We start from the raw sequence: 27,611 nt of genomic DNA on the forward strand, positions 1-27,611 counted from the left end.
AGAAAAATTTATGGGGGTGGCACAAGAAGGTATGGAGGTGCAGGAAGAAGCAGCCCTTAAGAGTCTCTGTTAAGTAGGCCTTTGAAATTCGTAACCTACAAATGACACAATCAGTCATCCAAGTCATACACATAATAACATATTAATAAATTACTTTAAATTAGTACAAAATGAATTAGTAAATTATAAATATATAATTACATATTAATAAAGTTATTCAAAGTTGTAGAACAAAAATTATTAAATTATACGAAATTACAAATATATAATAAATTACACACATATATATATATATAATAAAATATGAGAAAAATACTTTAACTCAGTACAAAATAAATAACTAAATTCAGACAGGATCATAACGCAGGTGGCCAGCTCCAGAGAAAGACGAAGGGGACATTGATGAGAAAGCATGACTATTCACACCTCCTTTCAAATTCCAGTCATCAACTTATTTGTTTTTTTCAAAAGTTAAGCATGTAAATAGTAACAGTGAAGAGAAGAACAAAAAATTGTAAGAAATGAGTGAAAATTAAAAAATTAAAAAGATAATTGTAAAATCATTTTGAACATAAATTATTTTAAAGAAATATAACATATAACTTTCCCTGTTCAAAATTCAATTTGTCTGACTACAAACAAAGATTGAGTCACGGGTGTAAATTTATATGATTGTTGTTCTTGCAATGAGAAGTGTCAGGAAAAGGATATATGTATAAAAAATGGAAAATGATACTTTTTGATAATTTTTGAAGTTATATATAATATTTTTATTATGTGATGAATTTAGAAATAAATATATAATAAAATATCAGTTTAAAATTAAATAATAATATTAAAAATTATAATATAATTATATAAAAATTGTGGGTTGTAAATAGATTATTATCCCTACAAAATTTCATTCATCCACTATTAACTTGAAAAAATATTAACTTATTAAGAGTGAAAGAAGAAAAATAAATAAATTAATAAATAATACGCCAAAAATAAATATTGATTACATCTCTTTTCCCACGATATTTAGAAAAACATGTTTCTCGTGTTCCTTGGACAGAAACATGTTACATTATTTTCATTATCATCCATCCATATTGACCCCACCATGAATGACTTTATTTGTGCTTACTGCTACATCCATGTCCTTATAAAATAATATGGACCCATTGTAATATCAGTAATAATAGTTATGTATAACAGTGTATTGTAAAAAAATTAATATACTGTTTGAGATCCATCCATTAAAATTAAAATATTTTACAATATTTAAAAGAATATAAATTTTATTTTATAAATCGATTTTATAAAATTTATATAAATTGAAAGTTAATTTTCTAATATATATCATCTTTTAAATTGTAAACCAGCGTTTTCTAATATATATATGATCATATAAAACAAAGACAAAATAGGGAAACACAATTGTCTCCTCTCATAAAGTAAAAGCCCATGATTCTTTTCAGCTAAAAATTATTATTATTATTAATGGTTGGTTTCCATTTTTGAATTTCACCTTGTATTTCTCTTCAAGAAAATTATTATTATTTAGATTATTATATTATGAAAATTATTGAAATGACTCTCGTAATTAAATTAAGTTAATATACTTTTGTCACGTTTTAACATGTCCAAGTATGAGTCATTCGTCACGTTAGAGTCTGATGCTGAATAACAAAAAGGTTCCAATGTTGGTCTAGAATGTTACAAAAGAAGACCAATGATGCAAATAGCATTTATAAAAAAATTACCCAAATAAAAATAAAAATAAAATAAAATATGATTTCATTTAGTTTAGTTTTAAGTTAATATAACATCTAAAGCAAACAAAATCAATATTTTGTGATTTATTTCGAATCCAATTTTATTACTGTGAAATTGCTAAAAATCTTTTTAAAAAATTGTTAAACATTTATTATGAAAATTTATGCAACATGATGTGGCTTTTTTTTATACTTACTACTATGAAAATATGCTAACATAAATCAAATCATGTTTACATTATTCATATTTTCATTCGCAATCAATCATATAAACCTAAAATATATACACCACTGCCTAATGTATTGTAATTGTAAAATATTATTTTAAATATTCAAGAAACACAAATAAAGAACATAAACGACCGATTATTCACTTGTTAAATGATTTCTTTTATTAATCACGATATTGGTGACTAGTTACTAATTTATGACTACATCGACGACTTAAATATTAATATTTTATTAATTAATTTGATCAGTAGAAATAGAATTTAATCCGTTATTGTTTTAGGATTTGATAAACATAAAAATATTATAAATATAATACCAATTTAAATCCTAATGTATAAATCTATTCATAGTGTGAGAAGTGTCTATTTTTTTAATTTTATTTGTCTTGTCGGATTCTTCAATCATTACTGTCCAATCATCACTAGCTACTGCCACTGAAATGTCATGTGAGAATGCATTATTTGAAACCCTAAACCCTATCTTGTAAATTATTATTTTTATGCTAAGGTTTTAATTATTATTACTATATTATTATAATTGTTTGTTAAAGAGTATTATCATTCGAAAAGAAAATAATTCCAATTTTTTATACATTATATTACAATTTCTAATACTATTATTTTAATACTTTTTCATATTATTTAATTATAAATTTAACTTTTACTATATATTTCTAAATCTATCACAAGAGATTTATACAATTATAAGAGTTGATAACTTATCATTATCATTTTCTATTTGAAAATAAAGTTTTCCTTGCAGAAATGCTATAAATGATCCTCTTAGTTTCTGGTTAAAATGTAACTCCCAGTGAAAAAGGAAGAAGTAGCTGAAAAAATGTTCCAAGAGAAGGAAAGTGTTCTTCACATAGTGATGTTTCCATGGCTAGCCTTTGGACACATGATCCCAAACCTTGAGCTAGCCAAGCTCATCGCTGAGAAGGGCCACCGTGTGAGCTTCGTATCCACCCCACGAAACATAGACCGTCTCCCCAAACTTTCACCCACACTCATCAACTTCGTCAAGCTTCCACTGCCCAAACTCCAGAACCTTCCAGAAAACGCAGAGGCCACCACCGACGTCCCCTACGACGCCGTTCAATACCTGAAGAAAGCCTACGATGCTTTGGAACAACCCTTCACCCGTTTTCTCGAATCTTCCAAAGCCGATTGGCTTTTCTACGACTTCGTTCCCTTTTGGGCAGCTTCTGTGGCTTCCAAACTTGGCATCAAAACCGCCTTTTACAGCATTTTCACTGCATCCGTACTGGGTTTCATAGGACCCCCTTCCTATCTCACAGCCAACGATTCACCCCGTCAAAAACCTGAAGAGTACATCGTTGTTCCTCCCTGGGTCACTTTTCCCACCACCGTCGCCTACCGTTACTACGAGATCATGCGAATCGTCGACAGTCTCTCCGCCCAAAACAACACCGGCGTTTCCGACACGTACCGCTTCGGTGCCAGTATTCAGAACTGCGATATCGCTGTCGTTCGAGGCTGCACCGAGTTCGAGCCGGAGTGGTTTCATCTGCTGGAGAACATTTACGGGAAGCCAGTTCTCCCGGCAGGGCAGCTCCCCAGCACGGCGCCTGTCGGCAGCGAGGACAACGAGACGTGGCGGTGGATGAAGGAGTGGTTGGACAAGCAGGCGCGTGGGAGAGTCGTGTACGTGGCGTTCGGGAGCGAAGCGAAACCGACGCAAGAAGAAGTGACGGAGATAGCTTTGGGTTTGGAGAAATCGGAGCTTCCTTTTTTGTGGGTGTTGAGGGTTCAGCGCGGGCCGTCTGACCCAGATGTGCTGCGGTTGCCGGAAGGGTTCGAGGAGCGAACGAAGGCGCGTGGGGTTGTGTGCAGGAGTTGGGCGCCGCAGTTGAAGATATTGGAACACGTGGCGGTTGGTGGGTTCTTGACTCACTCCGGTTGGACCTCTGTGGTGGAGGGTATTCAGAACGAGAAAGCGTTGGTTCTGTTAACGTTCTTGTCAGATCAAGGGATAAATGCTCGAGTGTTGGAGGAGAAGAAGATGGGGTATTCTGTGCCCAGAGATGAAGAAGATGGATCGTTCTCGAGTGACTCGGTGGCTGAGTCGTTGAAACTGGTTGTGGTTGAAGAAGAGGGAAAGATCTACAGAGAAAGAATTAAAGAGATGAAGGATTTGTTTGTGAATGAAGACCGACAGAATAGGTATATCGATAATCTCATTCACAACCTTAAAACCTTTTCTAAGTGTGTGTATGTGGATTGAAGAGATTATGTGGGAGCATTTCAGAGAGTGAATCTGTGAGGAATCTGTGAGGAGGGGAAAAGAAAGTTCGAAAAAAATGAGATCGTGTGGATTAAGATATAAGAGGATGGAAATAGGAAGAAAATTTATAGTTTGTGAGTGATGAAAAAATTTATAGTTTGTGAGTGATGAAATAATTATGAGATTTTTTTATTTTTGTTTAAAAATGTAAAATGTAATTTTACAAATTTATTTTTGTATTTAAAAATATTTAATTAATAAAATATAATGTATTTTTACGTAGATTTGAATTAATTGAAACATGTTAAATTATTTTTCGCACAATTAAATAAGTTATTTTGATACTGATAAACAATTATTTTTAGAAAAATACGTGTTATTTAATATTATCGAAATATAAAATAATATTATTTTAATATATATAAATTTATTATTATATTTATTTATATATTTTGAAACTTTTTATATTGATTGATTAAAATGTAGATTTTTTATAAAGAAAAAAATATGAAGAAAAAGCACATAGAATAAAATATGAATATCATAATATAATAATTATGATAAAAAATAATAAAAATAAAAGATGTTATTATATATATATTATTATATATATTATTACATAAATAAATAAAAATGACAAAAAATAAAAACACCACCATCAAGTAACTTTCCCTTTAAATCTTTACCTATGAAATGAAGAGGATTAGAGAAATACATATTTTTACCAACAAAAATACAAAAATATTTAATTGAGGGTTTGAGTCACCCGAACCAGCTTTATTCTCTGCTGCTTCTCAACAGGAAAAACTTTTATCAATTTTTGAGAAAAACAATTTTATTATTTTAAAATGATTTTTGGATTATATTTTCTGGAACACCTTTTACCAAATTCATGAAGTGTACTCCAGAAAACATTTTCTAAAATAAAAACAAATTAGGTAGCCCACAACCAACCGGTCCAACTTTCCCTACAAATGAATGAATCATAGCACACCATCAATCCAAAGATAGCTATAAACCAAAATAAATAACTATGATATCAACTGATTGACATTAAATGCAATCAATCAACTAAATAGAATTGGAATAGAAAAAAAATAAAATATATATATATAACCTGGTTACACTCTACAACTTTTTTTTTTTTCTAAAATTTCAATTTTTTTATGAAATGATAAAAATATAATTTTTTTATATCATCAATTAGAGGTTATATAGTGAAGTATGTTGTCAATATATCATCCTCAATTGAATACAAGAGAGTGAAAAAAAAAAGTTTTTTTTTGTTTTGTATACTCTTTACTGAATCTTGTTATGCTTAGTGTAATAGAAGGAGAGAGTTATATAAAATTCATAAAAGATTGGATAGGGCTTTATGTAATTGAGTGTGTATGGATGAATGAGATTCTTGTACTTATCAGGTTCTTGTTAAAAACTATTTGGATCATTCCTCTATTTTTGTTAGTCTTGCTAGTAATTCTTTGAGTAAGGTTAACAAATTTTCGTTTCTTTTCTCTGTGGCTTTAGGACACTTTATGTCTGAAGTTTATTCATGATTTTTGGGCTAATAAGGTTGTCGGTTGTCCTATGTTTATTTTGCAACATAAGTTAAAAAGGTTGAAAATTAAACTCCGAAACTGGAATAAAATTTCTTTTAATAATGTTTACTGTGCACTTCTTCTTCAACAGAATTTACTCATTAGTATTCAACAAAACTTAGAGATTGCTAATTTGTCGGACTTCTATGTAAAAAAAATATTGCTAAAGAAGAGTTTGATCATGTTTTCCAATATTAATATTTGTTTTGAAATTAAATGATATAAAAATATATTAAAATAATAAGATTGAAAGTTATAACGTTGTTATATAAAAAATATGAATTATCGTTATATATAAATTTTTTGTTTTACATATTCTTTTGCTATTAATAAAACTAAATATAAATTACATTTGTAGACCAACTATATTTGTACCTACCAACTATACTGTCGAGTTGATTAGGTGTTGAAAGTGTTGGTGAAAGTTAGGTGAATTTATACAATTTAGGCTTAAATTACAGCAAATTCTGATTCTAACCCAAACTATTTTCTTAAAAAAATTGTCTTTTTTATATTGTAAAAAACTTGAATTACAAACTATAACTATTTTAAGCAAGCATAATTAAAATTCCAAGAAAACGAAGAATTAGGTTGTGTAATGTTGCAACGAATTTAAGAATTAGTACTTGAATTCATCAATTGTAATCTTTATAAAAAATATAGTTTAACAATTCTTAGAGTTCTATAAATTTTGTGATGAGTTTAAAAATAAATATATAATAAAAAATAAATTTAAAATTAAATATAATATGAAAAAATATTAAAATAATAGTATTGGGAAATTATTTTCAATATTAAAATATTGAAAAATCATAAAATAAAAATGTTTTAATTATTTTATTACTATCAAGAAAAATTATTTTATATACTTTTAAAAAATTACACAAGTAAAATTAGAAATAAGTTTATGTTACTACCTACTTAAAACAAAATCAATAGAAAAGTTATAAAAATAAATATTTTGATAAATGGTATTATCAGCATATAATCATCAAAACAAAACCACACCCCTTATCATGCTTCTAGATGACCTTTGTGTCATTTCATGGTCTTAATTATAGTGTAAGGATTGCTGGAATAACACTACATATCACACTTCTATATGATGTTCACATTTTTCATGGTATGATATATAGTGTGAGACTCATAAGAATAACACCTCATAACATATTTTTACATAATTTTCCTATAATTTCACGGTTTCTTTATGTCTTCTTATTGTTTGATAGTGTAAGGATCGTCGAAATGATATCTCACTATCACGTTTTTATTTGATTTTCAAGTCATTCTTACAACATTTGATAATGTGAGACAAGTCAAAATAACACCCTTTTATTCTTACAACATTTGATACTGACGAATGAATTATGAATTGACGTCTTTGTTACAGGGGAAATACAATTTTTAGATTTAAGATGAGCGAGGAGGATCTCAGCCCGCGACGTTATAAAGATGAGACTAAGGATGTGGAATACCTAGCCACTATTAAGATGCCATCCTCTGAATTTTATAGGATCATCTATCATATTAATGACTTTGGCAAAATTGGTAATTAATGTGTTTTTTTTTCTGTTATTTGTTTTCTTTTTCTGTTATCTGTTATTTTTTTTTTCTGTTATCTGTTATTTGATGCCTATAAAATCTGCTATTTGTAGTTGTGATTTCCCTCATTGAGGAGGGAATAAAATTTTTCAGCAATGGAAGTCTTGGATCTGTAGATATATTCCGCAGGCAAAATACTGACGTGCCCAATGTGAGATGGTTTTATTCTTTGTTCCTGCAATTAGTTTTTAGCAATCTTTCTTGTTTGTGCTATTTGTTAATGGTGGGCAATGTCCAATTCTTACAATGCAATGTTATGTTTTTGGTTGCAGCCTGAAGAAGCCACTTTTTGGTTCCAGCCTGAAGAAGTCACTGTCATAAATATGAATGATACGAATGAAACTGTTTCAATGTCAATGAAAATTAACTCGGAATACCTTGACTCTTTTATGAAGGCAACAACCTTGTCTAAAACAGTTTCTATCATTCTGTTAAATGAGATGTCGGTTCTCGTTGAATATAAGATCACCGAGGCTGAGGCTGCTAAGGAGGCTGCTAAGATGCGATATGTAAGGTTTTATTTCCCACCTGCCTCAGGGGACTACAAGTGTGCCCGAGGTCCTTTATCTTATCAGTACTATTTGTATTATCCTATAATGATGGTTTTGCCGGAGAACTGTTAAGCATAAGATTGAAAGGCTTCAATGTATTTTGTTGAAATGTTGGAGTATGGAATGAACCTCTATGGTTTATTGGTTTTATTTGAACTGTTATGTATGGCTATTATTGTTTCTGTGGTATTTTGTGCTCCCATTCTGTTTGATGAATCCAAAGGGGGAGAAGAATAGCCTAGAGAACAACCTAAGAATAGCCTGGTACAGGTTCTGCAGATGATATTCACAGTGGCTGCTGATATAATTCAGATGTTAAATCTGCAGGTATATCATTTCTAAATCTGTTGTTCTGCTTTAACACCTGTTTTCTTTGTATATAGTTCTGTACAGATTTGGTCATGATCTTTCTTCAAAGCTGTGCAAAGCAAGGGAATTTGTCTCCATCAAACAGGGGGAGATTGTTGAAGTTGGAGGAAGCTTCTTCCCTACCAAGGCTTGATGTGTGTTTGATGAAGAAAATGGCTTGAGTGCTTTGAAGATTGTAATAGGTTTTTAGATTCTTTTGTAATTAGGCTTGTAAGTGTGTATGATTGCCTTTTGCTGTGTAACCTATCCTAGATGCCTAACCAAGTCTAGATCAAGCACATGATGTGGTTAAATCGTTTTTGAAAAGCCTTTTGAAATGTTTTTAACAGTTTTAAAACAGTACACAAATAAATCTGTTTTATGGAGAAAGAATCTGTTTATTTCTTCTCTGTTAAAAAGGCTTTTGTTAAATAGTTTTGAAAAGCTTTTTAAAATGTTTTTAACAGTTTTAAAACAGTACACAAATAAATCTGTTTTATGGAGAAAGAATCTGTTTATTTCTTCTCTGTTAAAAGGCTTTTCTAAATTTCTGTTAAGACACCAAGGGAAAGCTCAGTTCGTTATTTCAGTTAAGCTGAGCTGGCCTGTTTGTTATACTTTAATCTGTTTTACTGTGAAAGAACAGGTTTATTCTTTGGTCTGCTGAAAGGTTTTTCACAAGTTAGTTAGGGCACCAAAGGTACCACTCAGACAGTTATTTCTGTTAAGCTGAGTTGGCAGTTTTCACAAAATAAATCTGTTAAGTTCAAAACTGAATCTGTTGTTTTCATAACTGCTTTTCAACTGTTTTTTGAAAAGAAGTTAGAAACTGTTTTCTATATAAAGAAAAGTCTCTCTCACATGAAGAAGTGCTGAGGAATTACGCTTTTGACAGAGATCAAACAATTTCCATGTGAGAAGAAGGACTGAAAGAGTTTTTGAAAGGTTTTCCAAAGAGATTTTCAAGTGTGCTTGTTCTAGGAAACCTTTGATCTTGGTGAAGGTGTTGGTGCAGTTCTGCAGCAAATTGAACTACTGGTTTTGAGTTCTTGCATCTTCTTTTCAGGTGTAATCTTTCCTTTATTCTGTTTTGTAAAGGTATAAGTGTTAGTCACTCCTTGATAGGGTTTCTTGGAGTGCAAGGTGTGCTGAAATAGGGTTTTTCAGCATTGTGTGTGTTGTTCTTGTAGTGTTCAAGAACTGCTGTGTTTGTAAGTGATTGGCACTGTTTTTAGTGAATTCCACCTTGGGGTAAGGTGAGACTGGATGTAGCTCTGTATGAGTGAACCAGTATAAAAACGTGTGTATCTTGCATTCTCATCCCTGCACTCTTTTCTGGTTTTTGCTTAATTCTGTCAAGAACTAAATCTGTTCTTTTGAAATTGAATCTGTTAATTCTGGGTTAAGCGAAAACTGTTCTTCCTAATTTGTTAAAGTTTTCTGATCATAAACAAGGTTGCTGCATATAATGGTTTAAGTGAATTGTGAACAAACTGACCATTCATTAAAACCTAAGAAAGGATCATACTTCTTGAAATCTTGTGTTGTGTAAATTTTGGTTGATTTCTAAGCATAGCTGTATCCTTCATCCTCACAATATTAAGCTGATCTGGTTCTGTCATAATTCTCTGTTGATCACAATTTTACATTGAACAAAATTCAAATTGTGCTAAGACTGCTCTGAAGAATCAATCTGTTTCATGTAAAAACAATCTGTTCTTTTTGCCTCTGGAATACTGAAAAATTGTGTGCTCTTGCGAAAATTTTATAAGCTCAATTCACCCCTCCCCTCTTGAACTTAGACACTAATAGACCCAACAATTGGTATCAAGAGCTAGGGCTTGTATTTTGCTCAAGTGTGTGTATGATGTCTGAGTTTAAAATGCCTTTTGCTGAAGGTGCATCTATTAATAGACCTCCTATGTTTGGTGGTGTTAACTATGCTTTCTGGAAAATCAGGATGAAGATCTTTATGGAATCTATTGACATGGGAATCTGGGATGCAGTGGTCAGTGGACCTTTTATACCTATGCAGGTTGTCAAAGATGAAACAATAAAGAAGTCTTGGTCTGAATGGAGTGAAACTGAGAAGAAAAAGGCCCAATATGATTCTTTAGCCAAGAATATCATCACATCTGCACTGAATATGGATGAGTTCTTTAGAGTCTCTCAATGTAACTCAGCAAAGGAGATGTGGGATGTACTAGAGGTGACTCATGAAGGGACTGATGATGTGAAACGGGCAAGGAAGCACTCACTCATTCAGGAGTATGAGCTGTTCAGAATGCAATCTGAAGAAAGTATTGCAGATGTGCAGAAACGATTTACACACATTGTAAATCACCTCACTGGCCTTGGTAAAGTCTTTGACAAGGAAGAGCTTAACATTAAGGTATTAAAATGTCTTGATAGGAGCTGGCAGCCTAAGGTAACAGCAATCTCAGAATCCAGAGATTTATCCAAGATGTCCACTGCTGCACTTTTTGGAAAGCTGATAGAACATGAAATTGAGCTGAAAAGATTGAAAGAACAAGAAACAGTGGAAAAGAAGGCCAAAGGAATTGCTCTGAAAACTACCATAGAACATGATACAAGTGAGGAAGAAGGTGATCCAGAACATGATGAGACTGTGAGTCTGCTCACCAGGAAATTCAGCAGATTTCTTAGAAAGAAAAACCGTGACAGAACTCAGCAGAAAAAGAGGTATTCCAAACAACCTACTGATTCAAATTCTTCCAATTACACGTGCTTTGGATGTGGTAAACCAGGTCATATAAAAGCTGATTGTCCAAACAATCAAAGTAAAGAAAAATCAGCAAGCAAGAGGAGTGACAAAGGGAAAGGTAGAAGAGCATATATCTCATGGGAAGAAAATGATGTATCCTCATCCAATGATTCCTCAACTGAAAGTGAAAAAGCAAATCTTTGCTTCATGGTGAATGATGAGGGATCCAACTCTGACTCAGTAAGTATTTTCTCCACTGATTCTGAAAACTATGATCAACTGCTATTAGCCTTTAAGGAAACTCATGATGAAGCAAACAGGTTGGCTGTAATGTGCAACAGATTGAATAAAGTAAATAAGGTACTTGAACCAAAGGTCAAAGCTCTTGAAGAAGAACTGCACAAAGCTAAAACTGAATTAATTAGTCTTGAATTGACATGTTTGCATGCATCAATTAAAACTTGTGATAATTGCAAAAAGCTGGAAAAACAGGTTGAGTATTTGTTGAAAACACTTTCAAATTTCACTAAGGGAAGAGAAAATCTTGAAACATTATTAGGTTCACAGAATGCTGTTTTCAATAAAAATGGTTTAGGATTTAATCCTGGAATGAAAGGTAATGTGAAAAAGCTGTCCAATTTCTTTGTTCCTTCCAAAACAGGTTTTTCCTCTTTTAGTAATTCAAAAACAATGCATACTGCAACATGTTTTTATTGTATGAAATCTGGTCATGTATCTAGAACATGTAAGGCTAGGAAATATCTTGTTCCTAAAGGATTGGCCAAGTGGCTTCCTAAGGAAAGGTGTTAATCATGCTGGACCCTAGACTAAAGGGGTACCATATATGCTAAATCTGTTTTGTTGCAGAAAAACAGCAGGAGAAACCAATGGTACCTAGACAGTGGCTGCTCAAAGCACATGACTGGTGATGTGACTCAGTTCATAAATCTGAAACTCAAAGCTGAAGGGCATGTCACATATGGAGATAACAATAGAGGAAAAATTCTTGGAAGAGGAGATGTTGGTACTAAAGACTCAACTACAATTGAGAATGTCCTATATGTTGAAGGGCTAAAACATAGTCTTCTAAGCATTAGCCAGCTGTGTGACAAGGGATACAAGGTCAATTTCGAAGCAAATACTTGTACAATTTCAAATGAAAATTCTGGTAAGGTGTTGTTCACTGGAAAAAGGGTAAACAACATTTATCTCCTAGATATTATAAAGAGTTGTTCTGAAAATGAGTGTTTGCTATCTAAAAATGATGAGTCATGGCTGTGGCATAGGAGACTAGCTCACATTCACACAAATCACTTGAATAAGCTAAAATCTAAGGAACTTGTTTCTGGTTTACCAAACATAAAGTTTCAAAATAACAGATTGTGTGATGCCTGTGTAAAGGGAAAACAGATTAAAACTTCTTTTAAATCAAAAGATATGGTTTCTTCAAATAAAGCTTTGGATGTTTTGCATATGGACTTGTTTGGACCATCTAGGACTGCTAGCTTAGCTGGAAATTACTATGCTTTGGTGATTGTTGATGACTTTTCAAGATATACATGGACTTTGTTTCTTGCTTCTAAAAATGATGCATATAAAGCCTTTAAGAAACTTGCAAAGGTTCTGCATAATGAGAATGAAAATAGGATAAAACAGATTCGTAGTGATCATGGGGGAGAATTTCAAAATGCAAAGTTTGATAAATATTGTGAAAAATATGGGATCATACATAGTTATTCTGCTCCTAGGACACCCCAACAAAATGGTGTTGTTGAAAGAAAGAATAGATCACTAGAAGAGTTAGCTAGGACTATGCTAAATGAATCTGGTTTACCTAAATATTTTTGGGCTGATGCTGTATATACTGCTTCTTATGTGCTTAACAGAACATTGATTAGACCATTTCTTAAGAAAACTCCCTATGAATTGTATAAAGGTAGGAAGCCTAGCATTAGTCATCTTAGGGTGTTTGGCTGCAAATGCTTTGTTTTAAATAATGGTAAAGATAATCTGGGGAAGTTTGATCCTAAATCAGATGAAGGAATACATATTGATTATGCTATAAATGGTCATGCTTATAGAGTATATAACAAAAGATTGCTTGCTGTTGAAGAATCTATATATGTTGTGTTTGATGAAACAGATTTTTCTGTGCCCAAATCTGTTGTGGATGAACCTGGTATGGATGATTTAAGAACAATTATGCAACAAAATCAGTCTAGTGAGCTTGATGCTACTAATCCAAATTCTGTCAAAGAATCTACTGTGAATGCAGGACTGCCTAAAGAATGGAAGACTCCAAGGGATCTCACTCTTGACAATGTAATTGGTAAAATTGAGAAAGGAATCTCAACAAGGAATTCACTCAATAACTTCTGCAGAACAGTAGCTTTTGTGTCACAGATTGAGCCTAAAAGCTTGGAAGAAGCACTGCAAGACAGCAATTGGATAACAGCAATGCAGGAAGAGCTGAACCAGTTTGAATACAATGAAGTGTGGACTTTGGTTCCAAGGAAGCATGAGATGAACATCATAGGAACCAAGTGGGTGTACAGGAATAAGATGGATGAACATGGAGCTATCACTAGGAATAAAGCAAGACTGGTTGCTAAAGGGTATAACCAAGAAGAAGGTATTGATTTTGGTGAAACCTATGCACCAGTAGCACGTCTTGAAGCTGTCAGACTTCTTCTAGCATTTTCCAGCATACAAGGCTTCAAGCTGTTTCAAATGGATGTCAAAAGTGCATTTCTAAATGGCTACATCAATGAAGAGGTGTTTGTATCTCAGCCTCCAGGGTTTGAAGATCACAAGAATCCAGAACATGTGTTCATGCTTAAGAAAGCCTTATATGGATTAAAGCAAGCACCTAGGCAATGGTATGAAAGGCTAAGTGAATTTCTGCTGTCTCAAGGTTATAGCCGTGGCAATTCAGATAAAACTCTCTTTCTAAAGAAGAAAAGTGAAGATGTCATACTTGTGCAAGTCTATGTAGATGATATTATCTTTGGATCCACAAATGAAGAGATGTGTGAAGACTTTGTGAAAACCATGAAAAGTGAGTTTGAGATGTCAATGTTAGGAGAAATGAATTTCTTCCTTGGTCTACAAGTTAAGCAACTCAAGGATGGGATTTTCATAAGCCAAGAAAAATACTGCAAGGAACTACTCAAGAAGTTTGATATGAACCAATGCAAAGCAATCAGCACTCCTATTTCAACAAGTTGTCAGCTGGATCAAGATTCTGCAGGAAAATCAGTGGATCAAACAAAATATAGGGGTTTAATTGGTTCCTTATTATATCTAACTGCCAGCAGGCCTGACATTATGTTTGTTGTATGTCTATGTGCTAGATATCAATCTGATCCAAGGGAATCACACTACAATGCAGCAAAGAGAATTCTGAAATATTTGCAAGGATCTAAAGATGTTGGATTGTGGTATCCTAACAAGGTATCTTTGAATTTGATTGGTTTTTCAGATTCTGATTTTGCAGGCTGCAAAGTTGATAGGAAGAGCACAAGTGGGACTTGTCACATGCTTGGATCAAGTCTAATTTCTTGGCATTGCAAGAAGCAAGCTTGTGTAGCTCTCTCCACAGCAGAAGCAGAATACATAGCTGCTGGAAGTTGTTGTGCTCAAACCTTATGGCTAAGGCAACAACTAAGTGATTTTGGTATTCTGTTAAATAACATACCTATAAATTGTGATAATACAAGTGCCATAAATCTGTCTAAGAATCCTGTCATGCACTCAAGGACTAAGCACATTGAAATTAGACATCACTTTCTAAGAGAAAATATAGCTAATGGAACATGTGATATACAATTCATTGGTACTGAATTTCAACTAGCTGATCTATTCACTAAACCACTTGCTAAAGACAGGTTTCACTTTCTTTTAAATGAATTGGGTATTATTAGCTTGAATTATCCTCTGCAGTGAAAATTTCAATCTGTTGTTTTATGTTTTAACATGTTTCGTTCCCTGTTTCAGAAATCACAGCTGTGACTAGGAAAGAGAAAGATTTATTTTTCTCTCTCTCACTTTATTGTTGACTGCTTTTACGGTTATTAACCAGCAGGCCTATGCCAATTAGCTTGTGGGTATCCCAACTGATTGGATTGTGTGTAAGTGCAACAGATTTGATTTATCAAATTAAAATCTGGTTCCAATATATTCTTGTACAAATCAATACCTGAATCTGCTGCACCACAGGAATAAAATCTGAAGCATATCAAATTGATTTTCTTTTTAATCCATAATTGCTGAAATCTGATTTAAGTGATTTTCTTTTACAATTGGTGATTTCTAAAAACTGATTTAAGCTCTATAAACACCTAGCTCAAATCAGTTCTTTCTCACACTTTCTCATTTGTGCTATAAGCTGTCCAGATTCACACTTGCTTCACCACAGGTTTCGTTTCTGTTCTGAGTGATAATCTGTGCTGTTTTTCTCTAGAATTGTATGTTAATAAACTGGTGCAGGAAAACACAGATTGAGCATGGCATCCTCATCACACAGAAGGAAGAAATCCAAAGAGCAATCCAGCAGCAACCAAGGCATTCTGGAGAAGTGGTTTGCTGGAGATTCTGAAGCAATGACAAGGTACATCCATGAGACAAGCAGGAAGCAAGTCAATGCACCCAAAGTGCTGGAATTTTCTTGGCTGAGAGAAGAAAATCTGACTGAAGCAAAAACCTTGCTCAAGCATCAAAAACTGAAGAACTTTCTAGAGATGACTGGAAATGTATATCCAGATTTAGTGAAAGTTTTCTACAGCAACTTGGTTCAAGATGGCAAAAATCTGGTCTCCCATGTGAAAGGTGTGAAGTTGAAGATTACTAGGGAAATCTGGAGCAGTGTGGGTGGAATCAAATATTCAGGACTGAAAGTGAGCAAAGGAAACACTGCTGGAATTCAAGGATTCAACAAAATGCAATTTTATAGAAGCTGTGTGAGGAATCCCACTGAACCAGTAGCTAGGTATCACGCAGGTAGCCTAACTCTAATTCCTAGACTCTTAGCTCATATAATTGCTTGGCAGCTTACCCCTAGAGGAAGTAATCATGCTGTACTTCATGAGGAAGACTTGATACTGCTGTATTGCATCATGAACCAGCTTAAGGTAAATTGGGTAAGTACTATGGTTGAACATATGCTAAAATCTGCAAGACTACCTGATTATCGTCTTCCCTATGCAATATTTGTGTCAAAACTAATTGATCACTTTAAAGTGGACACTACCAATGAGAGGAATGACTCTATTAAGGCTGCAAGTGAAATAGATAACTCCACACTCATGAAAATGGGATTCTATAAGGATGAAGATGGCTGGGTTTTTAGAAGGAATGCTGGACAAAGGGCTGAGCAAGAAGCTGCTCCACAAGGAAATGAAGAAGAAGAAAATGCTGATGGTGTGCAACACATGGACGAATCACCAGTACATTCTGCTGAACATGAAGATGTTGCTGCCACTAGTCAGAATGCAATAGTTGCATATGAGGCACCTGAGTACAGAGGTGAACCTCTGTCTATGTTTGAAAGACAGGTGCTAAGCAGGCTGGACACACTCACAGATGAGCAGAAGGCACATTATGAGATGACTTACGCCAGGTTTCAACACTTGGATGATCAACTTGAAGGAATTCAAGTGCAACTAGCTGAGCTCTATTACAACAACAAGTGATCCTATTCCTAAGTCTTTATCTTTTATATGTTGTTGAACAATTTGGAATTAATCTGTACTGTTTTGTTTCTGCACTGGGTTTTAGTTGTTTTGTGATTTGTAATGAACCTCTATGGTTTATTGGTTTTATTTGAACTGTTATGTATGGCTATTATTGTTTCTGTGGTATTTTGTGCTCCCATTCTGTTTGATGAATCCAAAGGGGGAGAAGAATAGCCTAGAGAACAACCTAAGAATAGCCTGGTACAGGTTCTGCAGATGATATTCACAGTGGCTGCTGATATAATTCAGATGTTAAATCTGCAGGTATATCATTTCTAAATCTGTTGTTCTGCTTTAACACCTGTTTTCTTTGTATATAGTTCTGTACAGATTTGGTCATGATCTTTCTTCAAAGCTGTGCAAAGCAAGGGAATTTGTCTCCATCAAACAGGGGGAGATTGTTGAAGTTGGAGGAAGCTTCTTCCCTACCAAGGCTTGATGTGTGTTTGATGAAGAAAATGGCTTGAGTGCTTTGAAGATTGTAATAGGTTTTTAGATTCTTTTGTAATTAGGCTTGTAAGTGTGTATGATTGCCTTTTGCTGTGTAACCTATCCTAGATGCCTAACCAAGTCTAGATCAAGCACATGATGTGGTTAAATCGTTTTTGAAAAGCCTTTTGAAATGTTTTTAACAGTTTTAAAACAGTACACAAATAAATCTGTTTTATGGAGAAAGAATCTGTTTATTTCTTCTCTGTTAAAAAGGCTTTTGTTAAATAGTTTTGAAAAGCTTTTTAAAATGTTTTTAACAGTTTTAAAACAGTACACAAATAAATCTGTTTTATGGAGAAAGAATCTGTTTATTTCTTCTCTGTTAAAAGGCTTTTCTAAATTTCTGTTAAGACACCAAGGGAAAGCTCAGTTCGTTATTTCAGTTAAGCTGAGCTGGCCTGTTTGTTATACTTTAATCTGTTTTACTGTGAAAGAACAGGTTTATTCTTTGGTCTGCTGAAAGGTTTTTCACAAGTTAGTTAGGGCACCAAAGGTACCACTCAGACAGTTATTTCTGTTAAGCTGAGTTGGCAGTTTTCACAAAATAAATCTGTTAAGTTCAAAACTGAATCTGTTGTTTTCATAACTGCTTTTCAACTGTTTTTTGAAAAGAAGTTAGAAACTGTTTTCTATATAAAGAAAAGTCTCTCTCACATGAAGAAGTGCTGAGGAATTACGCTTTTGACAGAGATCAAACAATTTCCATGTGAGAAGAAGGACTGAAAGAGTTTTTGAAAGGTTTTCCAAAGAGATTTTCAAGTGTGCTTGTTCTAGGAAACCTTTGATCTTGGTGAAGGTGTTGGTGCAGTTCTGCAGCAAATTGAACTACTGGTTTTGAGTTCTTGCATCTTCTTTTCAGGTGTAATCTTTCCTTTATTCTGTTTTGTAAAGGTATAAGTGTTAGTCACTCCTTGATAGGGTTTCTTGGAGTGCAAGGTGTGCTGAAATAGGGTTTTTCAGCATTGTGTGTGTTGTTCTTGTAGTGTTCAAGAACTGCTGTGTTTGTAAGTGATTGGCACTGTTTTTAGTGAATTCCACCTTGGGGTAAGGTGAGACTGGATGTAGCTCTGTATGAGTGAACCAGTATAAAAACGTGTGTATCTTGCATTCTCATCCCTGCACTCTTTTCTGGTTTTTGCTTAATTCTGTCAAGAACTAAATCTGTTCTTTTGAAATTGAATCTGTTAATTCTGGGTTAAGCGAAAATTGTTCTTCCTAATTTGTTAAAGTTTTCTGATCATAAACAAGGTTGCTGCATATAATGGTTTAAGTGAATTGTGAACAAACTGACCATTCATTAAAACCTAAGAAAGGATCATACTTCTTGAAATCTTGTGTTGTGTAAATTTTGGTTGATTTCTAAGCATAGCTGTATCCTTCATCCTCACAATATTAAGCTGATCTGGTTCTGTCATAATTCTCTGTTGATCACAATTTTACATTGAACAAAATTCAAATTGTGCTAAGACTGCTCTGAAGAATCAATCTGTTTCATGTAAAAACAATCTGTTCTTTTTGCCTCTGGAATACTGAAAAATTGTGTGCTCTTGCGAAAATTTTATAAGCTCAATTCACCCCTCCCCTCTTGAACTTAGACACTAATAGACCCAACAGAAACTCCGTGTGAAAGGATTGATTTTGAAGAAGGTTTCGGCTATCATCAACAATTTCGTCGATAACGCCAGCTTCATGTGCTCTTCTTCTGGAATATCCTTCCAGGTTGTAGATTCCGATAATTTAATCGTCACACTTTTCGTCGGACCTAATGAGTTTAACCACTACAGTTGCCAGAGGAAGATGGACATGGATGTGGATTCTTACAACTTTGTTGATTTTTGCTGAACTGTGCGAATGATGATGACATCATCATCATGAGAGCCAATGACAGCTGCGACACTGTGAAATTAACATTCGTACGAAAGCCCTGATACGTTTGACTGACGAATGAATTATGAATTGACGTCTTTGTTATAGGGGAAATACAATTTTTAGATTTAAGATGAGCGAGGAGGATCTCAGCCCGCGACGTTATAAAGATGAGACCAAGGATGTGGAATACCTAGCCACTATTAACATGCCATCCTCTGAATTTTATAGGATCATCTATCATATTAATGACTTTGGCAAAATTGGTAATTAATGTGTTATCTGTTTTTTGTTTCTGTTATCTGTTATTTGTTTTTTTTTTCTGATATCTGTTATTTGATGCCTATAAAATCTGCTATTTGTAGTTGTGATTTCCCTCACTGAGGAGGGAATAAAATTTTCTAGCAATGGAAGTCTTGGATCTGTAGATATATTCCGCAGGCAAAATACTGACGTGCCCAATGTGAGATGGTTTTATTGTTTGTTCCCGCAATTAGTTTTTAGCAATCTTTCTTGTTTGTGCTATTTGTTAATGGTAGGCAATGGCCAATTCTTACAATGCAATGTTATTTTTTTGGTTGCAGCCTGAAGAAGCCACTTTTTGGTTGCAGCCTGAAGAAGTCACTGTCATAAATATGAATGATACGAATGAAACTGTTTCAATGTCAATGAAAATCAACTCGGAGTACCTTGACTCTTTTATGAAGGCAACAAATCAGCAATTGAGTTGGCAAAGAACCTAGTGAACCATGAAAGAAGCAAACACATTGACGTTCGTTTTCACTTTATCCGTGATCATGTGAAGAAAGGAAGTGTGAAATTAGTGCATGTGGCAAGTCAGGATCAAGTTGCGGATATCTTCACAAAACTGCTACTGAAAGTACTTTTCGACAAATACAAGAAGATGATTGGCATGATGGATGGTAGAAACATTTAAGTTTATGGGGGAGTTTTGTTGAATAAACTTTAAATGTTAGTTTGTGGATTTTAAAATTAGAAGTTACTAGAATATTATGGAATGAGGGTTTGGATAGGTGAAAGGTCAAAAGTTGGAAGTGGAATTTTAATTATGTTGTTAGTGGGATTTTAAGGTCATAATGTAGATCTTTCTAGAAGAGCTTCCTAAAGCCTATAAAAAGGATGCTCTCTCATTTGTAAGATGCACCATAGAAAGAAATACAATAGAGAGAATTACAATGAAGAGTGTTTCTTTAGAGAAATTCAAGTGTGAGTGATTGTCTGTTTTTTTACGGTAACAGAATTGATCATGACATGTCAAGACCAAGGAATAAATGAACATGCTAGACAGAATGTATAGGTTAGGTTTGAATAGACAGTGCCAACCAATGTTTAATATATTCAACACAGGCCCCACAACTCCAATAAAATAATATTAACTTTACCACATTGGTGATTGTAGTACCGATTGTTCATCCATAATTGTTCTAACACTAGATATATAAATAGGATTGATAAGTAGAAAATACTATTCAATTGTATATGCATAAATAAATGTGAAAAAAATGTAGAATACATTTATTTAACAACTAAACATTGATAAATATCCCATACAATATGGTGTGACAAGCAATGTAGTAGAAATCGCGAGTAAAATCGCAAAATCACTGTCTCGTGCGAGTTTGGGACCCAAACCGAGGTGACTCGGCCGACGGATCGGTGTTGGAGCGGATCGTACCGTGACGCTGCGCAGGTCGATGCATCGTTGCATCCGAAGGCGTCCTTGATCCCCCGTAACCTAGCGCAACACGTTTTTGCCCCAAATTTATTTGACCTAACGCGGCCATTTTAAGGTTCATGTTCTCCGCTAGCGCCCACACCACCACCGGCACTAGTGTTAGCCATCGCGACCACCACCGTCGGCGCCAGCCATCATCATCGCTGCCGCCAACATTTGTCGTCACCGCCGCATGGAAGTAAAGAGATGATGAAGCGATTGTTGTTCAAAATAAACCTTACAATCGTTTTAATATCCAGCAATGCAACCTATTACAGTAAATGAAGATGATGAATATTCCTTGCCTGATGTGATGCTTTAATGTAGTGTACGTAATTGTACGTAATCGTAATGAAAAAAAGGTTTTGATAAACCCTACTTGTAGAGAAAACTAAATATAAAATAAACTTTTATTCACTTGTGTATTAAAGAGTAAAATACATGGTGTATATATAAGAGAAAGATTAAGACCTAACTAAAATAGAAAAGGAAAGTTGGGCCAAAAAAACAAAGCACAATAATTTACAATAGAAAATTAAATATGTTAACACCCCTCCTCAAGCTGGGGAGTAGATATTTGTCAGACCCAGCTTGGATTTGAGAGTAGAGAACTGTGCGGAAGCAAGGGGTTTGGTGAATATGTCAGCAACTTGCATTGCAGAGGTAATGGGCAGCAGTTTGAGGAGACCAGAGTTAAGTTTTTCACGAACTAGGTGGCAATCAATTTCGATGTGCTTGGTTCGTTCATGAAAAACTTGATTGGAAGCTATTTGAAGGACAGATTTGTTGTCACAATACAGGGTTGCAGGCTGGGAGAGAGGAAGATGTAAATCCTGAAGGAGGTAAGAAAACCATTGTAGCTCACATGTGGTGGTGGCAAGTGCTCTATACTCGGCTTCAGAGGAGCTGCGGGAGATAGTTGGCTGTTTTTTTGATTTCCATGATATTAGGGAGTCTCCTAAGTAGATGGAATATCCAGTGACAGATTTGCGTGTGGTAGGTCATGTTGCCCAGTCAGAGTCACTAAAACCACAAAGGTGAAGTGAACTAGTGTGAGAAAAATATAGTCCTTCACCAGGGGTGCCTTTGAGGTAACGCAAAAGACGGGAGACAGCTTGTTGATGATGAGTTGTGGGTGCAGATATGAATTGGCTTAAATTGTGGACAGCGAAGGCAATGTCTGGTCGCGTGTTGGTTAAGTAAATTAGACGTCCAATGAGTCTTCTGTACTGGGAAGTGGCATCAGCATCGAGAGGTGAGCCTTGGTCGGGAGAGAGACGGGAGGTGTGAGTCATAGGAGTGGCCACAGGTGCAGAGTCAAGCATGTCAGTTTCTTGAAGGAGATCAAGAGTATACTTGCGTTGACTTAAATGAAGACCAGTACTGTTGCGAGCAATTTCCAGTCCCAAAAAGTAAGTGAGATTACCTAAATTTTTTATCTTGAAGTGATGGTGAAGGGATGCAGTAATTGTATTGATTTCCTCCGTGTCATCACCAGTTAAGACCAAGTCATCAACATAAACAAGAATAACAGTGAGTTTATCATTATTATATTTAAGAAAAAGAGAGTGGTCAGCAACAGAGATAGAGTACTTATTTGATAAAAGAAAAGTAGAAAGTTTTGCGTACCATTGACGACCAGCTTGACGAAGACCATACAAAGACCGTTGAAGCTTGCAGACATGCTGGGGAGAAGGAAGAGAGAGGCCAGGTGGGGGGGGGGGGTCATGTATACCTCTTCATGGAGATCACCGTGAAGAAAGGCATTATTGACATCAAGTTGTTTTAAAACCCAATTTTTGGTAGTGGCAACAACAAGGAGAAGGCGAACGGTAGTGAGTTTAGCAACAGGTGCAAAAGTGTCTAAGAAATCAAGTCCTTCAACTTGGGTGAACCCTTTGGCAACAACTCTAGCTTTGTGGCGCTCAACAGTGCCATCAGAATGATATTTGATTTTATATACCCATTTACAACCAATAGTTTTCTTTCCTGGAGGGAGAGGGGTAAGTTACCAAGTATTGTTAGCAGCAAGAGCTTGAAGCTCAACTTGCATGGCAGATTGCCAAAAAGCATGTTTGGAGGCTTCGGTATAGGTGCGAGGTTCAGGATGAGAATTGATAGAGGAAATAATATTTCTAAAATTAGAAGATAAGGAATTGTAAGACAAGTATTTATGAATAGGATATCTACTACTTACAGTGTTGGTTGCTGTCTGGAAATCAGCAAGATAGGCAGGTTGTCGGTGAGGACGAGTTGATCTTCTTGTAGATTGGGGTGAGGTGCTTCCTGGAGGTGCAGGAGGTGATGATGCTGGTGGAGGTGCAGTGTTGGATGCATGAGCAGAGACATTATTTGCTGGAAGATCAAAGGATAATAAGGCTGGTGGAGGGGCAGTATTGGGTGCAGAGTAGAGGCACACAGCTCGGCAAGAGATGCAGGAGTAGAGGCACACGGCTCGGCAGGAGGTGCAGTATCAGAAAAAAAATCAAGACCAGAATTATATGCGTTAGAAATAGGAAGAGATAAAGTGTTGGGGTCCCTTGGCAAGCCACCATCCAATTTATATGGAAAATGGGTTTCATGAAACATTACATGTCTTGATATCTCTATGCGGTGAAACTTTAAATTTAAGACAATATAACCTTTTGTATTTTGCGGGAAACCAAGAAAAATACCTTTGATAAATCTATCATCTAATTTCTTCCTATGTGAAGTAATGGTACTAGCATAACATAGGCAACCAAACACTTTTAAAAAAGAAATGTCATACGGTTTTCCAAACAATTGTTCATGAGGAGTGATGTTATTAAGTAATGGAGTAGGAATAGAATTTATTAAGGAAACAACATGATTTACAGCAAATTCCCAAGAAATAGGAGGAAGATTTGCTTGAAAAAGTAAGGCCCTGGTTACATTTAGTATGTGTTGATGTTTACGTTCCACAATGCCATTTTGTTGTGGTGTTTCAACACAAGATGTTTGATGTATAATTCCCTTTGAAGCATAAAAACTGGACATAGCAAACTCAACACCATTGTCAGTACGAATGTTTTGATATTAGTTTGGAAATGATTTTGAACAAAAATAGTGAAGTTAATGATGTGCGAACGTACTTCAGATTTATTATGCAACAAAATAACCCAAGTATAACGCGAGTAATCATCAACAATAGTTAAGAAATAACGAAAACCTTGAATAGAAGTTATGGAACAGGGTCCCCAAATATCAAAGTGTACAAGATCAAAAATAGCAGAGGTAGCAGTAGTACTTAAAGTGAAAGGAAGTTTTCTTTGTTTTGCACGACTGCAAGTGTCACATACATGATGAGTGCCCCAGTCTATAGTGCCACAGTGTTTTGTCCGTGATATTACAATTAATAAGAGGAGCAAAGTTATGTGGTTTAGAGCGACTAGAAGCAGGCAAGGTAGTGACAGGGTACAAGCCACCAGTGGCTTCAACTGTACCAATCCTCTCTTTGGTGAGATTGTCCTGTATAATGCAGTGAGTTAAAGTGAAAGTTAAAGTGCATTTAAGTTGGTGTGTGAGTTTAGAAACAGATATTAAGTTTAATTGAAAATGAGGCACATATAACACATCAGACAAATAAAACTTGGCCGAAAAGTGTAGTAAACCAGAATATGTGGCATAAACAGTTTGACCATTTGGAAGACTAATTAAGACAGGTTTGATTTTAGTCCAAGTAGTAAAAGCGCTCAAATTGTGGCAAACATGATCAGTGGCACCAGAATCAACAAACCAAGATTCTTTTATAGCAGATAGTGAAGAGAAAAACTTACCCGTTGAAGATTGCACGGTATTGGTGATTTTGTCCGTCGAGAAGGTTCCGACTTGATTAATTTGAGCATGAGGGGCAGGATCCTCAAGGTTTTGCTGACCCAAAATGTTGGTCAGGAATTGACACTATTGTGATGTAAGTTGAATCCCCTTTACATCCTGTTCTTTAGAAAAAGACTCAAAAGAAGAGTTAGTAGTAAACATATTGTTGGCTTGGGATGTCCTATTGATGGATTTGTAGCCAGGAGAAAACCCATGCTTTTTATAACAGGTGTCGACAGTGTGGCCAAGACGATTACAAAAAGTGCAATTTTTTCTAGTAGAAGAAAACTTTGAGGTTTTAACATCACCAGAAGGAAAACCCACTTTTCGAAAACAAACAACTTCAGTATGACCGTATTTACCACAAAAATTGCATGTAGTAGTACGACTACTGTTAAGACTATGAAGACTAGGGACAGGAACAACAGTGGATAATTGTCTATTTTCAAGGGTACAGGTACCTAAACTGAGTCGTCCATCATTTCTTTCTTCTTGATTCTATTCAACGGCTTTTCAAGACCATACTAAAAAATTATTAATGACAAAAGTTTAAAAAAACTATTAGGGACCAAAAGTTTATCCTTGGCCAAAAACACATTTAAGCCTAATTTATAATGCTTTTTTTTGCAACTTAATGATATCTTATGAAAACAACTTATATGAAAATAGTTTAACTATGCTTCCTTGTTTATTACAGAGACAACATATACATAAACATTTGTTAACTAAACACTTAAGTTGTTTATATGTACACCATTTCATTGCATAATTTGTCTTTCCCAAAATTTCAGCATAAAGACAACTGACTCTGAGGAACCAAAGTTGATGACTATAAACAAGTGGTCTGCTATAGTATATCGGCGTGGACAGAAGCAGCTAACAAGGTTATTCTTGAAAGAAGCAGAACATGCTTTGCAGTTATCACAGAATGAAGAAGAGGTGACTTCATGTTAACTATGTATGTCACATTGTTTAGTTCTATTTTTTCACTATCATCTTAACCAATGGTCACTCCTTTTCTTTGAGTAGTTGTTAAATAGGCCAAGTGCCTATAGGCACAACTAATTAAAACCTCAAGAAAAATTAAAATAATTTTTAACACTATTCATTCAAGAATTGCTCCAATTACGTTCTACACTTTAGTCATTTTTTATGGTTTCTTTTCTTTTAATGATCATAAAGAAAGTTGATTACACTCTTGTTGAACAACCATGGAAATTTTTTTGGATATGGCAGGAATGGGATCCATGAGCAAAACATGAGAACAAATATTTTTTATACTGGTCATTTAATCCTCTTAAAAATTGCACAGCACGATCCTCACATTTTCTTTGATTTATAATAGAAATGACAAAACAAGAACATTTTACTGGGCATGTGCACACAGGATTAGGTCTAAAATTCTCTAATTCGTCCCAAATAATACGCAATTTTGTAAAATACTCTATGACAGACATATCCCTTGGTTTAAAGAAATAGTTTCAAATTGCAAATCAAAAATGCGAGATAAATCCACTTGTGAATATCTAACTTTTAAATCATTCCAGATGTCAAAGGCTATGTCCATCCAAACAATGCTTTGCCTAATAGGGATTGAAACAGAGTGTACTAACCAAGAGACAACCATGTTGTTTCTTGGCACTAAGAGCAGTGATGAAGGACCGACTCCACGAATGGTAGTTTGTTGAATCAAGAACAGGCGACACCAACGAGGCTGCAGGATTCTCGCTTGGGTGTAAAGTATAGGAAATTGTTCATCGGCTGTTTCAAAAGGGACATCAGTGTAGGGGTTTCCATTTGAAGAGGAAGCCGGTGTGGGATTTTCATCAGCCATCGCCTACAAGGATTTAAAGAAAGAAAAAAAAAATAACCAAGAACATCAAAGAGATCTTCATTCGAAGAGCTCTGATACCATATTACAGTAAATGAAGATGATGAATATTCCTTGCCTGATGTGATGCTTTAACGTAGTGTACGTAATCGTAATGAAAAAAAGGTTTTGATAAACCCTCCTTGTAGAGAAAACTAAATATAAAATAAACTTTTACTTTTATTCACTTGTATATTAAAGAGTAAAATACATTGTGTATATATAAGAGAAAGATTAAAACCTATCTAAAATAGACAAGGAAAGTTGGGCCAAAGAAATAAAGTCCAATAATTTATAATAAAAAATTAAATATGTTAACACAACCCTAATTCAAATAAGTCATTCAAATAAGTCATTTATTTTTTATTTTGTAGTAAGAGGAAGTGAGTAACACTATTAGTTAAAATTTTAAAATCCAAAATTTATTTGGGTCTTACTTGACCATTTAAAAATATTATAAGTTCCCATTAATTTTAATTCAAATCAGATTCGTAGTTTTTGTTTTAATTTATTTATAAATATATATTATAATACTATTAGTAACATTTACGAGTGTTACGATCTATTATTTCTTTTCCGATTCTCTTACGAATTTGACTATATTGGTGACAAGATTCTTGACTTACATGAAATTGAATAAAACATGTGCACAACAATAAATTATTCATTATCAATATTTAAATAAAATATAAAATAAATAAAGACTTTTTAAATAAATTATTCTACTGGCAGAGGAATTTAATCATGTTTTTTTACTGTTAATATTTGTTTTGAAATTAAATGATATAAAAATATATTAAAATAATAGAATTGAAAGTTATAATGTTGTTATATAAAAAATATGGATTATCGTTATATATAACTTTTTTGTTTTACATATTCTTTTGCTATTAATAAAACTAAATATAAATTACATTTGTAGACCAACTATATTTGTACCTACCAACTATACTGTCGAGTTGATTAGGTGTTGAAAGTGTTGGTGAAGGTTAGGTGAATTTATTCAATTTAGGCTTA

The 27,611-nt window shown here is 34.3% G+C and overlaps 2 protein-coding genes across 2 annotated transcripts; both read left to right on the forward strand.

The window, feature by feature from the left end:
* Nucleotides 1-2,689: 2,689 nt before the first annotated feature.
* LOC137808705 (UDP-glycosyltransferase 91A1-like) lies at nt 2,690-4,520 on the forward strand. The gene has a single exon (XM_068609963.1). The coding sequence runs from the start codon at nt 2,829-2,831 to the stop codon at nt 4,236-4,238; it is 1,410 nt and encodes a 469-aa protein (XP_068466064.1). The 5' UTR covers nt 2,690-2,828; the 3' UTR covers nt 4,239-4,520.
* Nucleotides 4,521-7,230: 2,710 nt separating this feature from the next.
* Nucleotides 7,231-8,549, forward strand: LOC137805998 (proliferating cell nuclear antigen-like). The gene is made up of 3 exons (XM_068605872.1): nt 7,231-7,384; nt 7,492-7,589; nt 7,711-8,549. Exons 1-3 carry the CDS (start codon nt 7,252-7,254, stop codon nt 8,059-8,061), a joined length of 582 nt encoding a protein of 193 aa, XP_068461973.1. The 5' UTR covers nt 7,231-7,251; the 3' UTR covers nt 8,062-8,549.
* The last annotated feature ends 19,062 nt before the right edge of the window (nt 8,550-27,611 follow it).

Source organism: Phaseolus vulgaris, chromosome 3 (genome assembly GCF_000499845.2).
Source record: "Phaseolus vulgaris cultivar G19833 chromosome 3, P. vulgaris v2.0, whole genome shotgun sequence".
Lineage (NCBI taxonomy): Eukaryota > Viridiplantae > Streptophyta > Magnoliopsida > Fabales > Fabaceae > Phaseolus > Phaseolus vulgaris.